Here is a 16,756-nt window from a genome sequence, read left to right on the forward strand (position 1 = left end):
TAAGTTAAGTGTGAAAAAAATGCATGTTAAGTATATACAGTATGTCTTTATTTAGAAAGGGATGGTATGGATATTCAGAAATAAATTCTGTATTGAATCTTCTATTAAGGCCTTGCACTTTGAACTGAAAGAATTTGGAGACAAGCAGGATCTTTTCTTTCTGTTTATGAGTTTTTTGAAGAAAGAAGGAGTGGTACACGTATTGCAGTTTTACCTGGAGTTAGGTAAGAAATCCCTGCCACTATGTTATTTTTTTAGTTACATTAAATAAAAATTTATTCACCTTTTTTTAAAAACATCACCATTTTTGACCTTCCCAGCTGGCTTCCGATAAGCAAAATCAATAGGGAACTGCGTGATTTGCTTAATGACCACATGGTTTGCTTAACGACCATGTGATTTTGCTTAACGACCACCGCAAAAATGGTCATAAAATCAGGTCCAGATTCACTTAATAACCACATTACTTAGCAACCTAAATTCTGGCCTCAATTGTGGTCGTTAAGTGAGGACTACCTGTACTGGCCAAATTCAATCCTGGATTTAGTTTCCTGATGTATATTTCTTTCCTTGCAAATGGATTTCTCCAGTTCTTTATAGGAGAGGTGATATCAAGTAATTTCTACAGAATGCACAGATTCCTGATTGGTACTAGTAGTAGCGTTCTATTGAAGTTGCAGTTGATGAAATAATTATTGAGGATATTTTTCTTAAGCAGAGGATTAACCTATTTGCATTTTAAACATTTTAGGTTTTTGCTTTTTAAAAAATATCTGATTACATGTTAATATATTACAGCAAGTTTTGTATTTCATGTCTTGATTTTTTTTCTTTTTCTTTTTCCCAGAAATAATTCCCTTTTTATCTTCTTTTTTTTTTTGGCTTAGCCAATAGACAGAAGAGGCTTAGGAGAAAGCCCTGAAAGGGAGAGTGCTTTAACTAGGCTTAAACTTCAGCTTTCTCTGTGGCCAAAGACAGAAGTCAAAGTAATCAGTGATGCATCCTATCCTAGATTTTAAGGGATGGAAAATATGGCAGGGATCCCAAAACAGATTGGTTATAATTAGTTGGGGTTTGTGTTGTTATCATAATCCATTGTTTATAGATTTAATAGGTAAAACTCTCAGAATATATAAAGGGCATTTTGAACCAAGGAATACTGTCAGTGTTCTGAACTCAATACATTTCTTTATTTTTTCTTCCCAATCAACAGAGCAATTTAATAATAGAATTTTGCAGGCAGAGTTATCAGATTCTGAGAAAATGTCCCTTCATGAAGAAGTCAAGAAAATCTATGAAACATATTGCTTAGATGAAAGCGTTGACAAAATTAAATTTGATTCTTTCATTGTGGAAGAGATACAAAGTAGTAAGTGAAATCGGAAGGAAAATTTATTTGATGTTATTGCATTTTTTTTCTGTATACTGTTGGTACTTGTAGAATTATGCAGACGTTGGTCATGAATATGCCTTACCAATAGTTTAGTCCAACATGGGAATTTGGGGCATGGTTGTAGCATTACCTATGGAGGGTATCTTGGGAAAGGCTAATCTACCCAATGGGCATAGAACAAGGAAATTCTAGCATTCCCTAATTATCAAAAACCTTGCTCTGTCTTTGGACCTTGATCAGCCTCCCAACACTTTCCCATGAAGTGGGAAAAGAACAGATGTGGTGACTTAGTGGAAGTCAAGGTTAACTTCTGATGTCAACTTTCTTGACAACAGAATTGAAGTAGTTTGCAATGGCCTTCTTCCAGGATGTCCTTCAATTTCCTAGTCTAACCTATAGATCTGGGACTCCTTGGAGGTCTCCTGTTCAAGTATTTATTTCTTTATTGGGCTATCCAACTTGCAAATAGTATCTCTGGGTAGCTTATATAGTCATAAAAACATAAAAACCAAAGAACGAGTAACAGAGCACACCACAGATGGGCTCATTCAAGTTCTCCCAGGCCTCATTCTGCTTAGTACCTAAACTCAGACAAGATCAGCCAAGTGCTGCTGAGGCAGATATCCTAATCCTGAAATATTAAACTTTCCTATAACTAAGTATTTTCATATTTATTATTGACATGTTTCACATTTTCATCTGTAGTTGCTGAAGGCCCCTATGTAGAGGTTGTGAAGCTGCAAAAAATGCGATGTTTCTTTGAAGCCTACGAACAAGTTTTCTCACTCTTAGAGAGTGTCTTCATTCCCAAATTCTGCCACACGTATGAGGTAACAAGTCTTTGTTTATATTGGAGCCACCTCAGTTTGTATTTTTAACTGTTTTACAGTTTTGTTTTTTGCTGTTTTCAAACTCAGGGAGCCTACTTGCTTTCTGTCCCCCCACTGGCAGAATTCTAGAATGAAATAACCACTCAGTTTTTATAGCTCTAATGTCTGTATGTAGCCATAGAGATAGGCAGGCTGAAGGGGAGAAAGGCAGGATAAAAGTGGCCTGTACCAAACTTTCTGTTCTACTCTTGTTATAAAATTTTAATGTATTGGGAAAGATGATATTTCAAAAATTATGCTGGGAGAGAACTACCGCAGAGATCAGAATAGAGAGATACAGAGAGGAATTGAGCATTATTATCATATGGTGCCACTGTTGTAATTACCTGCACTAGCTACTAATTCTTGGTCCAGCTCAAAGCACTGGTTTCAGCCTGTAATGACTGTATAGGGTTAAGAGGAGTGCTTCTTCCCTAATACACAGGCTTGTGAATGTCTTTTCCAGTACAGTTTCTTAGTTTTAGAGAAGTCCACCAGGATGGACCCTAATGTCTTCTTGATATTAGGCAAATATTGATTGTTTCATCTCACTCTTTTTTTATTGTCATAAATACTTACTATACATTTTGCTATATCGGGAAATATGTTTAAATATTTTAGTTGTTGCTGTCTATTATGTTTTAGTCTTTAATAGATTTGAATACATTTATTGCCCTGCTTTTGATGCTGTTACATATATGAACTGTAGTGATTTTTATTTCTAATCTGTATCTATAAAATGCTCTCTGAAGAAAATGTAATATAACAAATAGAACAAAATAAAATAAGCATGACTGGCAATGTTCAACTATTTTTCCTTATTTAGTATTTCAAGTACCTCTTTCAGGAAGTTGAATCCCCAACACGCAATTCCAAGTCAAACAAGTAAGTATAATATACGTGTATGTGCTGAATGTTTTAAAGAATGTATCTGTTGGATGTGTATGATTCTCATTAAATTATGGAAATTAAATATTATGGCTGTAATTTGATATGTCATTCTTTTGAGTACAGTCCTCTGGTTACAATGGCAATTGGGACCAGAATTTCTATCGCTAAGCGATGCGGTCATAAAGCATGATGTCACGTGACCACATATCTTAGCAGCAGCAATCCTGGCATTGTAGGTTGTTAAGCAGGAAGAGGCAGGAGTCCCAGGCAAGCAGGCTGGTGGGTGAGAGGTATGGGTGGGGAGTCCCCAGGTGGGCGCCAGGGAGCATGGGTGGGGTGTGGATGCCACAGGCAGGCATTAGGGAGCACGGGCAGGTGCTACTGCCAAGCTGGGAGGGGACCTGGGCCGCGAGTCCTCTGCGCTGCCACTACAGCCGGTGGGGCAATCCTCCCACCGGGCAGTGAGGCAGGGACACTTTTGCGGCACCTCCCCTGTGCATGGTGATTCCTGGTGGTGGTTTCTGGCAGCTACTTGGCCAAGAGCTTCCTGCATAGCAAGGCGGCCAGAAAGGGAGATAGTGGCGAGCCCGGTGGAGGGGAGGCAGGCGAAAGACAGTGAAGGTCAGCTCAGTCGTAAATGTTGGGCAGTCTCCAAGCACACAAATTTTGATCATGTGAATGCAGGGGCTCGAACTTTGAGGCCTAGTCATAAGTCTGTTTTTTCAGCACCGTCATAACTTTGAACAGTCGCTGAACGAATGGACATAACTCGAAAATTACCTGTATTCTGTTTTCTGTAAATGTCAGTGATAATAAGATCTTAAATGTGGCCATATTAAAGAGGCAATAGACATCCTATTTCTTTGTTATACAATGTGGTGCCCAAAGGCAACAGTGGGCCTGTTAACATGGGCTTTGGTGCCTACTAGCTCCCTGCCCTATCAAATTTTATTTTTATTCTTTTAATTAAAAAATAAATGGGAAGTTACCATATGGCAGAGCAGCACACCAGTCTGTTTAGCAAAGTTTTGTGTAGAGCACTGTTTCAACACTTGTTCATGAAATAACACACTTCTCCAAAAATGAACTAAAGTTGCTGGGATATTTTTGCTTCATATTGCTCTCCAGCAGTTCCAGGAAACAGGACAAGTTTTTGTACTACCAGGTCTGTTGTGTGAGCAGCTTGGAGAAACACTGAGCAAATGCATCAGTGGTTGTGTCAACGTGAAGCATAGCTACTTCACACTGATTACTAATTATCTCATTGGCTTCTCTGATGAAAGAAACTCCTATCAAAAAATGCAGTTCTGTTGTCTTGCTGCGTCTTTTTTGTATGGATGGATTCACAGAAAGAAATCCATTTTTGTTCATAGTTCTCTTATACTTGATTGGAGCAATGGATGTAAAATAATGTGCTACACTCTTAAATTATATTAGTTTTGCCAATATGAATGCTTAAAATATATCCCTTTGAAGAATTTGAATTTTCTCATTTTGAAAGTATTATGTGGGGTGCCGTTTGCTCTTTGTTTTACACAGAAGCATGCATAGAAGAGGAGAATCGTCTGGAATTAGAAGTATAAGCAGCAAAATTAAAGGAGTATTCAAGAGTACTACAATGGAAGGGGCTGTGCTACCCAACTATCTCCTTGCTGAAGGAGAGGATGATTTTGTGAGTTGAGCTAACAATTCTGATTGAACAGTTCAGCATTCATCATGTGTATTTTATAGGACATCTGCCAAGCCTTTCTGCATTGTTCTTTTCATCTGTTCTAAGTCCTTTCTCATTTTACTTTATGTCTGTTGACTGTCAACATAACTTACAACATGACCATGAGTTTCCATAAATGAAGCACTTTTATTTATATTTGGGATCTTGTGCCACTTTTGTAAATTAATCCTCCCCATCCTAGATACCTTTCATTTATGGACTTCAGTTCCTAGAATTTCCAGGATCAGTCATGCTGGTTGGATAATTTCAGGAGTTAAAATTCACATAATTGGAGATGCCAGTGTCTGTGGGGAAAGGGGTGCCAAAAAAAAAAAAGGCAAGGATGTCATAGCAGCATGTTCAAAGCCCCACCCCCTTGTGCATGAATTGTCATCATATACACCTACAAAGAGATGGGGCTTCCATATTGCCTTTCATATATAATTAAATGCAGAACTCTTAATTCAGCATTTCCCAATAAAAATCAGTTAATCAGATGAGGCGATATCTATGTCATATTAAGTGGAGTTTTCTACAAATATGACATGTTGCATGTACAAATACTTGGTAGTTATCAAAGGAATTTGTGAATGTCATATTTATATGTTGCCCCTTTCATAAAAGAAAACTATAAATGAAGGTGATTCAAATTATGTCTACGAAGAACTGTTTTTAACTAGATAATCAATTTGGTCTGGTTTATAAAACACATATGTACATATGCATACAATTCAGCCTACATTATACAAAACAAATATGATTTGATGGCCTGGTGCAGAATGTCGTTTTTCAGAACAATTCTTAATTTCCTAAGTAATTGTTCCTGTTTGCTGTCCAGTTTGTTTATGCTTTAAGAAGCCGTAGATATATTCACTGGTATACAGGTAGTCCTTATTTAGTGACTGCCTCATTCAGCGACCGTTCAAAGTTACAGTGGTGCTGAAAAAATAACTTTATGACCAATGTCCGCATTTATGATTTTTGCAGTGTCCCTCAGTCACATGATCATCATTACTGTCAGTATGCGTTGTTCTGTGCTTGACCTGTTTTTTTTTACCCCCCTTGCAGAGCGGAGAGATTGGAGAAGGGGGGATTAAAAGAGAGTAAGCAGGTACACAATGGGGAATACACTGAGCTGTTTGCATAGCATGCTCATGACTGCTAGCACCAGTGCATTGCTTTCAATGTGTATTCCCCATTGTGTGCCTGCTTACTCTCTTGTAATCCCTTCCTCTCCAATGAATGTAAATACAAACATTAATTCCCTTCTTGTTAATTATCCCAGCACCAGGGTAAGCATTCCAAAGGGTGGGGGAGTGGTTAGGAGGCAAACAAAAGTGGAAGGTGTAAAACTGATTAGTCTTGTCAGTTTCGAGCTGGCTATCCCAGCCTGGGGATGAGCATTCCAAAGGGCTGGGGAGTGGGGAAAAGGAAAGCATAGTTGCAGTCACATGATTTCCCACTTAGCAACTGTTTTGCTTAACAACAGAGCTGTCAGTCCCAATTGTGGTCACTAAACAAGGACTACCTGTACAGCTGCAAAACTTGTGTGCATGGCAATTTTGGGAGATACTCCTCACAATCAAACATTTTTCGATTTATGTTGCTTACTTTCAAATTCTTTGTCCCTTATTGAAAAATTGTGTGTGTCCTCTGTGATAGAACCATCGAGTCAATTCAGTGCAATGTTAATCATAACATATCTTACTTTTAACTTAAACAAGCTAGTGGTAGAGTTTGTATTTTGGTTTTCAGAAAATGAAATCAGTGCAAATCTTCCATCATGTTATGGTTGAGTGGGGAAAACATTCCCCAAATCAGTGCTATTTTTGCAGAAGATAACTTTACATTTATTTAACTTTAAATGCAATCTTATGTTTTTATTGTATAATTTTCATTTCCATTTTGTTTAAATAGTTGGTAATGTTTAACACCTCCCCGTTCTGTGGATACTGTGAATACAGTGGAAGAACAGGATCTATACTATGCATGTGCTACAGTAAATGTAGTCACATAGCCTGGAATGGTCTTTGATGTGGGAATTTTTACTGTAGATTGAAGAAGGCATTATGGTAATGGAAGATGATTCACCTGTGGAGGCACTTAGCATGCCTAATATGCCTCGCAATCTTGCTGCTTGGAAAATTACCATTCCTTACGTTGACTTCTTTGAAGACCCCTCACTTGAAAAGAAAGAAAGGAGAGAGAGAATTCCTGTATTTTGCATTGATGTGGAAAGGAATGACAGAATGGCAGGTAAGCATTGCCAGAAGTATGTACAAAGTCTTCCAACGCTCTTGACATGTACCTGTAGTTTGACATTTTATCTCAGATAATGTTTCCAAGATAGTTGAGCCTTGCAGAGTGGAAGAATGAAAACTTCTGAACTGATGATTTACAACATCAAGAACTGCTGTAGCATAAGACATCCATGGCAGATTGGGTTTGTTTTGAACACATCGGGGTAAAGCTTAATAGAGGGATAACAGGTCCCTTGTTAGGCCCCACTTTTGGTCATTCGTTTGTCCATGCTGAGGATGTTTTCCATGTCCTCCAGGATGGAGCAAAGCAGCTCCTCTGGGATATGACTTCACATATTGCCCTGCACCTTTCCCTATCAAGAGTGGTGTCCAGGCCTTGTTCTTCATCATCTCTGAAGAGGTAGAGGCATCTACAGATAAAATGCAGTCAGTCTTGTGGCCTGCAGGCTCAGGAGATTATACTTGTTGACATTTTCTTTCAAAATGTCACAGCAGGTGGCAGCACACAGCCAGACTTGGCTGATCTCAAAACGTAAGCCTTGTTAGTTCTGGGCTGAGAGACTCCCAGGAAACCCTAGAGTTGTAGACTAGACTGGGAAGTTGAAATAACATCTCAGGAAAAAGCAGGAAAAGTAGGCAGCTGTACTGCTGTCGAGACAACTACACGGGTGGGCCCTGAAGTCCCCAGAGTCAAACTTGACAAGAAGGAGTGTGTATGTTGACAACAGTAAATTGTGACTGCTAATGAAAGCTTTTAATATATTTGAAAAGGGTGAGCTTTTAAATATGATTGAAGATTTGCTTTCAGTTCTGTTAGATGTGTGTTTCCGTGTAAAATGCTTTTATTCTGGACAAATTAAAAATGGTAATTTTCTCTCTGTATTTTCAGTTGGGCATAAACCTGAGCACTGGTCAGTCTATAGAAGATATCTTGAATTTTATGTTCTTGAGTCAAAGCTAACAGAATTTCATGGTATGCTTTCTCCACCACCTCACTTTGGGGATTTTGTTGTGTAACAGGAAAATTCTTTAGCTTTGTATAAGTGAAAATAAACTTTCAACGTATTTAATTTTTTTTGTATGATCAGGTACATTCCCTGATGCTCAGCTTCCTTCGAAGAGGATTATTGGACCAAAGAATTACGAATTCTTAAAGTCAAAGAGAGAGGAATTTCAAGAATACCTTCAGGTAGGAGAAAACCTGTTTTTGTGTGTATAAATCACAGGGATTATTCTATTTCCTAGTAGAGAATGACTTTTGTCTGAAATACATGACTTTTTATACAAATTAGAGTTACTGTCTTTACCCAGCATAATTTACTAATCAGACATTAAATTGTCTTTGCTGGAGAGAAGTCCACTAGAGCATAATTTTTTTTGTCTTCCTCACAGAAACTTTCACAACATCCAGAGCTAAGCAACAGCCAACTTTTGGCTGACTTCCTGTCCCGTAATGGTGGAGAGACACAGTTTCTTGATAAAATATTACCTGATGTAAATTTAGGTAAGAAAACTGCTATTACTGGGAAAAAAATGAATTCAAAATTGAACTTCAGATATAAGGGACATTAAATCAATTCACAGCTGCCATTCAAAACTAAATATGATTTATTGGCACATTTGCACAACACAATATTGATGCTTCCATAGGAGTGTAAAGATTTTCCACTTTAGTACTTCTCTATAAATGAAAGCTAAATAAAGAGCTTTTATAATATCTGCACAAAACAACTGGAATCCACAGATTGGAAATTGGTATCCACAGATTATGAGATGGAAGTAGAGCAAGGGATGTTTTTCACTGATTTTCATTGTGACCTTCCCCGATAAATTGTGTCTGGGTTCTGTGAACATAATTTATCAGAGGAGTCTATTAATACTCAGACTCCTAGTTTCTTACCTGGGCACGTGGTGGTGTTGAAGACTCTAAGCTATAGGTAACTTTTCCATATGATAAAAGAAGAATCTGTTTCATGAATTTAGATTTGAAATAGAGGAACAAACAGCTTACAAAATTAGAGAAGAAACAAGGGATTTGTTGAAAAAATAGTTCATGATTTTTAAAACCTCTTTTCTTTTCTTTTCTTTTCTTTTCTTTTCTTTTCTTTTCTTTTGCATGTAGGGAAAATAATAAAAGCTGTTCCGGGAAAACTAATGAAAGAGGTAGGATATCTTGCTTCATTTTTATTTATAAATACTATCTGTTGCCAGTGAATTTATCCCATGTAGCTTGTATGGAAATGTGTCCATTCTAACTATTTTCTGGGTTAATTTCAGAAAGGCCAGCACTTGGAACCATTCATTATAAATTTTATTAATTCCTGTGAGTCTCCCAAGCCTAAGCCAAGTAAACCAGAAATTACTATTCTCAGTCCTACTTCTGAAAACAACAAAAAGGTATAGTATGGGCACTAAAGGAAAACAGGAAAAAAATGGACCAGTAAGGAATTGTACAAAATATAAATATGGCACTAGTTAATAACTTGCTTTATTATGATTATTAATATACTTTGCTTGGGTGTTTTATGTATCATTTTCTTGCATTTCCCTCACCGTCACCACATTTACTATGGAAAACCATGTTTGCCCATCTATTAAGAAACAAAGATTCCTGATGGGCGTGAAACCTGGCATTGTAGAAATTCAAGACTACTTATAACCTATTAAAAAAAATTGGGGGGGAAACACTTTTTAAAATTATTATTTTTGACCTCCAAGGACTGGTGGTAGAATAGTAATAATCCAGTGACATCATAGATTAGGCAGATTTGAAATATTTAGCCTTTTTTGCTTAAGAAATTTGAGGGTAATACACAAAAAAAGCTTAGTTGCTTTAATTTCAGGGGGGGGGAAAGGCACACACACCCCGGACCTGTTGGCCACTAAATTTTGGCAGCATTATTTGGGACCTCCAAAATGGCTCTGAGGGGCTGGGAGACTGTTGTCAGCTGCCCAAGTTCTTACCATAAAATGCTGGAAAACTAGAATATATATCTTTCTTTGGACCAGTGAATATTTAAAATGAAGAAAATGGGTTTAACTGAAACATTAACACAACAAAAGGTGTTGAAAACCTATATTATAATTTCACTGAAATGCGTTAGGAAGAATGCTGTTATACATTAAGGATCTTTTCCTAGTGGCTTAGAAATCAGGATTAATGTTCTAAATAAAAACATTGAGTATGGATGTTTAAAATGTTTCTATTATTCTTTAAAATTACACAGATTCAGCTGTATGTATGTATGTATGTATGTATGCGTATGTGTTGGTGACAAATTTTGTGATGTTTGTGCTTTTTAAAAACTTGATTTTCTCTGGTTTTAGCTTTTTAATGAACTCTATAAGAACAATGCAAACCGCTCTGAGAATTTAGAAAGAAGACAAAATCAGAACTATTTCTTGAAAATGATGACGGTTGAAGGAGTTTATGACTACTTAGTGTATATTGGTAAGAAATTGCTGGCAGAGTTTTCTGATAATGAAAACATAACCGTGTGTTGTGGACATGGAGTAAGTGCAAGTGATCTGATTTTATTTTCTGCTTCTCCTTTTGTAATGTGAGAACTGGTACGCTGGTTGTGAATTCAGCACCACTATCTGTGCATTTTAATTATTTGGATTAGAATATTAATTAATGAAGTACAGAAAATCTCTAGGAAAATTGTTTGCTCGCAGACAAATGAATCCAAAGAGTTTTGGGAAGAAGATGCTAAGAGAAGGCAAGCCACAAGTATCTGTTCCTGATTTCATGGGAACTCAGAGCCAAGAAAAAGTATAAAATCTATTTATTGATTTGATTTAATTTTTATCCTGCCTTTATTATTTTTATAAATAACTCAAGGCGCCGAACATACCTAAGATTCCTTCCTCCTCCTGTTTTCCCCACAACAACCGCCCGGTGAGGTGAGTTGGGCTGAGAGAGAGGGACCGGCCCAAGGTCACCAAGGGTTGTCACAGTCATAAATTACTTGTTAGATACTTAGAAAGGCAGGCTTCTGCAAAATGGAAGAAAAGTTATTAAAACATACTGCCCAGATATCTCTGTCCCAGGCAAATATGCATTGATTCTTGACACCTGAATAGTTTACAATTTGAGAGAGAAATAATATCATCTCCAATTATCTTATTGTAAACATGTGTTGAACATGAGATAGTAACAGATTAATATTAGCTTTTTAGTATAAAAGAGGAACTCATACTGAAGTCACTTAAGCTACGCAGCATGGACAGTTCAGTCATTTCTTATTTGAGTATGATTTAGAAAAACCTGTTAAGTCATTCACTGTACAGTGAAGCCTTGATTCAAGAATGTGTTGTTTGAGAGTGTGAATGCTGTGCTATGCTAATTAACTTTGTTTCTTTTGAGTTGATTTTTGCCTGTTCAGATTGTAATAGAACTGTGTTTTAGTAGGCAATATATTGTTTGGGTTTAGAAAATGATTTAAAGATAAATACTATGAGTTTAAAATTCCAGAGACATGCTCGGGGAAAGTTCAGATCTAAACTACAGAAATTTTTGGATATACAGTAGCTGGTAAATGTTAGGCATACATGGGGACTTTATATCTCACTTTGCAAGTCGGATGGCTATATAAATTGGATATACTGTATGTATGTATGTATATGTATATATATGTGTGTGTGTGTTTGTGTGTGTGTGTGTATAAATTGGAGATATACAGTGTATGCATGTGTGTGTGTGTGTGTGTGTATATATAAAAAATTGATTACATGGTCATACTTCTGATCTTGCATTAAAAGCAGAGAAGGATATTTTCTATTATATATGTGAACAGGTTGATTTGCAGGTGAAGATCCCTTGCCGTTGTGTTCATTTTCCTTGGTGAAACCATAAAAAACTCAAGGTTGGACCGGAGGTGGCAGGACAGGGAGAATTTAAATGGAATCTTCTGATTACTTACCACTGAGTAGTATTTTCAAGAAGTGGCAAACACAGAGTGATTTTGCTTTGAAAAGTAAACTCTGAGTTGAGCTCCAGTTCTTGGGGACAATCACTGTAATTTTCTTGGCAAGAATATGGAAGTAGTTTGCCACTGCTTTCTTCCCAGATGTTTTTTTCAACTTCCCAGTTTAACCTATATCCTTGATACTCCCTGGATGTCTCCCTTCCAGGGCGTATGGATGTTTTCCGACGATGCCTAGGACCCTTCCAAGCCCAGGGAAGGTCAAACACCTACTGAGACAATCCACCCCTAAATTCTATAAGACAAGAGGATTTCTGTTTTTGTAGCAACTGACCATAAGTTCATAAGAATTACCATACTTTATGGGTGGGAAGACCCCTTTGTTTTCAAGAACCAGGAATCATATTTCTCTCAAATCCTGCATGTCACAAACTAATGAAAAACAAGATCTGCAGGCCACAGGGAAATACACCAAGGGCTGGGTGTGCTCAGCAGTTTGCTCATTTGTGTCTTACTATCAGGTTACGGTCAGGCTAATCCAGTACAGGCCATTACTAAGATATCTACACTGATGAAGGCAATAATTGCCCTAGTACTTAAGGCACTCTTGTTCTCAGTATCAAAGGTGAACTACTGCAGCATCTTCCATAATTGGCATTTTATAAATATCTGGAAAATAAGCTTTTTAATAGTATAAAATCTAAAAGGAGGTGAAGTTTTAGTCAAAGAGTTAGCAGTTGCTTTGATATTAAACTGTGTATTCTAGAAATAATATAAAAGGCATGTCTATGTTACAGCTAGAGTTGTTTTCCATATTCCTGACTGGCTTCATCACATCTTGATGGGAGGAAGGATTCTCTTCAAAAACACCTTAGAAAAGTATACAGACAACTACTTGCAGTACAAACTAGAACAGCTCTTTCAGGAACACCGTCTGGTCTCACTGATAACACTTCTCAGAGGTTCGTAGAAAGCTCTAAATTAAGTGTTGTTATCAAAGATGTTGCTCTGCTTCCATGGAGAGGGGTTGGCAGTGTATCCCAGGCAGGATGTGTTATAGCAAAAGCTAAATAAAGCATGTTTAATTTAAAATGTTGTTCTGAGGTCAAGTCTGTTTTATTGAAGTGATTTAAATTAGCCAACTAATTAAAGCAGGTCTGTATGGGTAGCTCTACATTGTCCAAAAATGATTTGATTTGATTTGATTTGATTTTTTTTTTTTTAGATGCTGTGTTTTGTGAGAATTCTCAACCTCGTTCTCTCCAAGATAAGCACAAACGGGCAAAGCAGACCTTTGAAGAAATGATGAAATACATTCCAGGTTCAGTGTTTATGTGGCATGATTTATCAAGAAGAGAGGCAGTCTAAATGACCAAAGTCCATCAGGTTGAATGGCACATGTTAATATAAACATTCTTACTGTATCTTTATCAAGGCATTCTAGAATGGAAGGAGGGTAGGATTTAGAAATAGTTTCAGATGTATCACCTTGCTAAAATTCATGAAACACAAATAGGCTGTGTGGGTATTGGTCTTTTCCTGTCCTTTTACTAGCCATTCCCATTTATTCTAATATTGGCAGTGGCAGAAGCAGGTACCGGATGTACCTGTCCTGATTACCAGGAAACACACTGAGGCGAGGACTTGGTCTCTAATATTTATTAGTAGTACTTAACAAGAATCCTAACAAACTGAGAAAGCGTGGGAAAACCCAGCCATATAAACCCCAAAGGTTAAGGCGGTCCCGATCTGTGTCTCTTTGAATGGCTGAACAGTTCCTCAGTGCTACGCATGCGCTTGACAGTCTGGGTGAGAGCCCCCTGCTCGCCATCCTTACTCATGACAGTACCATCCTCAGGAAGCAATATGCCCTTTGAATAGTATGGAGCGTGCTATGACAGGTAGTCCTCGACTTACAACCACAATTGGGACTAGAGCTTCCATTGCTTAGTGATGCGGCCATTAAGTGAGCTGTACCCGGTTTCACAACCTTTTTTGCCGCGTTTGTTAAGTGAATCATGCAGTTCCCCATTGATTTTGCTTGTCAGGAGCTGGCTGGGAAGGTTGCAAATGGCAATCATGTGACTCTGGGATGCTGCAACCATCATAAATACGTGCAAGTTGCCAAGCGCCCAAAGTTTGATCACTTGCAAGTATTAGTCATAAGTCACTTTTTTCAGTACCGTTGTAACTTCAAATGGCCATTAAATGAATGGTTGTAAGTCGAGCACTACTTGTACAGCATTTAGTGAACAGTATAGAGATTAGAAATGCCCTGACTTTTATACAAGAGACAGATTTTAAGCCATATGCAGGCAGTGCAGTTTCCAGTATATATAAACTATATGATTATTGAAGCATTGCTCACTGCTTTCCAATTAACACTGTGCCACTGTAGGTCTGGTAGGCAATTGAAAAGACTCCGTAGTAGATTGACTGCTAGGTAGAATTGTTCCTTTAGTGCAGCCTTCCAAATGGGTTTCAGTTGCAGCTGTCAGGCAGTGTTCCCAATAGTGAGGAATGGCACTGGTTTCACAGCCCTACTCCGTATGAAGGCAAAATCAGATAGAACCCAGAATTATGATAATCAAAATGTTATGCTAAATGGAACCAAAAGATGAACTCTTCTTCATTAGGACTGTTTCTCCTAGATGAATGACAAGACTTCAGGTAACCAGTTTTGTACTTAAATATACAAAAGACCGTGGGTAACAGAGAAAGAGATTTTGGAGAATGGAGGCAAAGGAGGCAGCAAGCAAAAAAGCCTGAAAGTTTAGGAAGTGACTAAAGGATTGTGCTGAGGCTGAACTTTGGTAGTAGCTCGACAAAAATATTCTGAATCCCCTTCTCAAAACCAGCATCTCGTACCCAGGACATAACCTATGCAAAATGGAAATTGAAGTTTAGAGGGCATGTCATACTCCTTGCACCATCGAACCAGGTTTCAGATTCCTTGGGTGCTTTATTGAGTGTGGTTTTACAAAACAAGGATTTCTTTCAACCGCTAAGATGAGTGGTTCACAAGAAAGAAAAAGGAAATCTGGCTCTGAAAATGTGGGTTGAATGACAGAACGAGGCTATCATGCATCTAGGAAAGGACAAGAAGCTGTTTGAGATCAAGCAAATCCCAGGTTAATCCTAGAGCTAGGTCAAGACCATAAAAGATCAGTGGTCTGATCTTGGGAAATGAAAATTAATCATATGATTGAATTAAGCTATTTGGCTAAATGTTTCAAAAAACACGCTGTGGAAGGCAAGCTATCATGTTTATTTTAAATACCTGTATTATAATGAGGGCTTTGGATGAGAGCTTTGATTACTTGATTATTTGGGGGAGTGGAAATGCTTTGGGACTGAGCAATAACAGGTAACCTTGGGGGGATTAGTTGGAGAGTTGGACGTCAGACAGATGTTTGTGTGTAGCAGCAGTTCCATATGGGCAGCTCCTTATAATTTAATTGTTAAGGAAGTGCCTGAACAGCTAGGCTGAGATGCCTATGCAACGACCCAGGGCATTTTTCTCTTTCCTTGCAAGCTGCTATAGAGTTGCACAGTTGGGGGCTGCTTCCAAAATAAAAGTCCTGCCTCCCCAATCTAATTTCTCTATATGATGGAAAATCCAGGATATTTAGATGATCGATGAGAATGGTGCTTGAAAACAAATTGGAAGCCAATGTAGCAGCATTATACTGTGTATGTAATCAACATAGTGCAAATTAGACCAGATTTTGCGTTAGCTTGGTTTCTGACTGTTATGGCCCTGCTGAAGAACATGTCCTCAGCTGAGGAAGATGGAGACCCAGCATGTTCCCAGGACCCCTCATTCACACCCATTGATGTCCTCTCAGACTCAGAAGTTCAGTCCTTAATCCTAGGCAGAGGCACTTAATGAAGATTCAGGAGCCAAGAGCTGAACTTCACAGATCTGAGAGGCTAGCTAAAAGGCCTGGGAATGCTAGCAGAGAGCAGTTTCTACATCTGCTGTGTGATGTCTCTCAGCTGTGGACCAGCTGGAGACTCAATGTGGTTTATTTATTGCATTCCTTCCCTTTGAAAAGTGCTGAGAACAACCCTTCAAAACTCAGCTTGACCTGCATGTATGATGCTTTGCCCTGCATTTTGCTTCACCTTTTCTCTTGCCTCTTCTATGGATTGTCTGAGTTCACTATCTCTACCTATGGCAAATTTATAGTCTGCTAATTTACATTCCAGCAAGCAGTTGAGCCAGCACAAAACATTGAGCACTTTTCCAAGGAAAGCCCGTGATAGAGCATGCTGTCATAATTAAATGGGAAGTAATTAAACCCATGTTCTCCAAGGCCGCACTTGTTTTTTTGAGGAAGGGGCAAAAGTACCTGAAGAGATTGCAGCATTTATTGACCTCTTAGAAGCACTATATAGCCTGGATTAAATCTGTTGTTTCACCAACATCCAGCCCATTATTCCTCCAAGCAGCAATTCAGGATTTCCATCATTTTCTTCCCACAAGTGGAAAAAAAGAAACACTGTGATTATCTCTTCTAGCACCTTCATATAGATGTTAAAAAACATAAGGGATGAAAGGAACTGCCCATAAGCCATAGGGCTGAGCAGTAGGACCTCACTACCACCATCTGGAACATATAGCTAAATGGTACTGGAATCCTTGTTAATTAGTCTCCCATAATCTGATATAATCTACTTTTCCTAAAAGTATCAAAAGA

General features: G+C 38.1%; 1 protein-coding gene across 9 annotated transcripts in view; it reads left to right on the forward strand.

The window, feature by feature from the left end:
- Positions 1-16,756, forward strand: part of SNX14 (sorting nexin 14) — a 37,990-nt gene that overhangs the window by 15,370 nt on the left and 5,864 nt on the right. For 8 of the 9 annotated variants that reach the window (XM_063312472.1, XM_063312481.1, XM_063312464.1 and 5 more), the window contains 14 exons: positions 110-224; positions 1,214-1,369; positions 2,099-2,223; positions 3,089-3,147; positions 4,693-4,825; positions 6,919-7,120; positions 8,015-8,098; positions 8,214-8,314; positions 8,518-8,629; positions 9,248-9,288; positions 9,403-9,522; positions 10,453-10,576; positions 12,851-13,015; positions 13,279-13,374. In XM_063312472.1, coding sequence (XP_063168542.1) covers positions 110-224; positions 1,214-1,369; positions 2,099-2,223; positions 3,089-3,147; positions 4,693-4,825; positions 6,919-7,120; positions 8,015-8,098; positions 8,214-8,314; positions 8,518-8,629; positions 9,248-9,288; positions 9,403-9,522; positions 10,453-10,576; positions 12,851-13,015; positions 13,279-13,374 — 1,633 coding nt within the window. Of the gene's footprint in view, positions 1-109; positions 225-1,213; positions 1,370-2,098; positions 2,224-3,088; positions 3,148-4,692; positions 4,826-6,918; positions 7,121-8,014; positions 8,099-8,213; positions 8,315-8,517; positions 8,630-9,247; positions 9,289-9,402; positions 9,523-10,452; positions 10,577-12,850; positions 13,016-13,278; positions 13,440-16,756 lie in introns of all 9 variants that reach the window. The other variant, XM_063312524.1, reaches the window with a different exon arrangement.

This window comes from Candoia aspera, chromosome 1 (assembly GCF_035149785.1).
Source record: "Candoia aspera isolate rCanAsp1 chromosome 1, rCanAsp1.hap2, whole genome shotgun sequence".
Lineage (NCBI taxonomy): Eukaryota > Metazoa > Chordata > Lepidosauria > Squamata > Boidae > Candoia > Candoia aspera.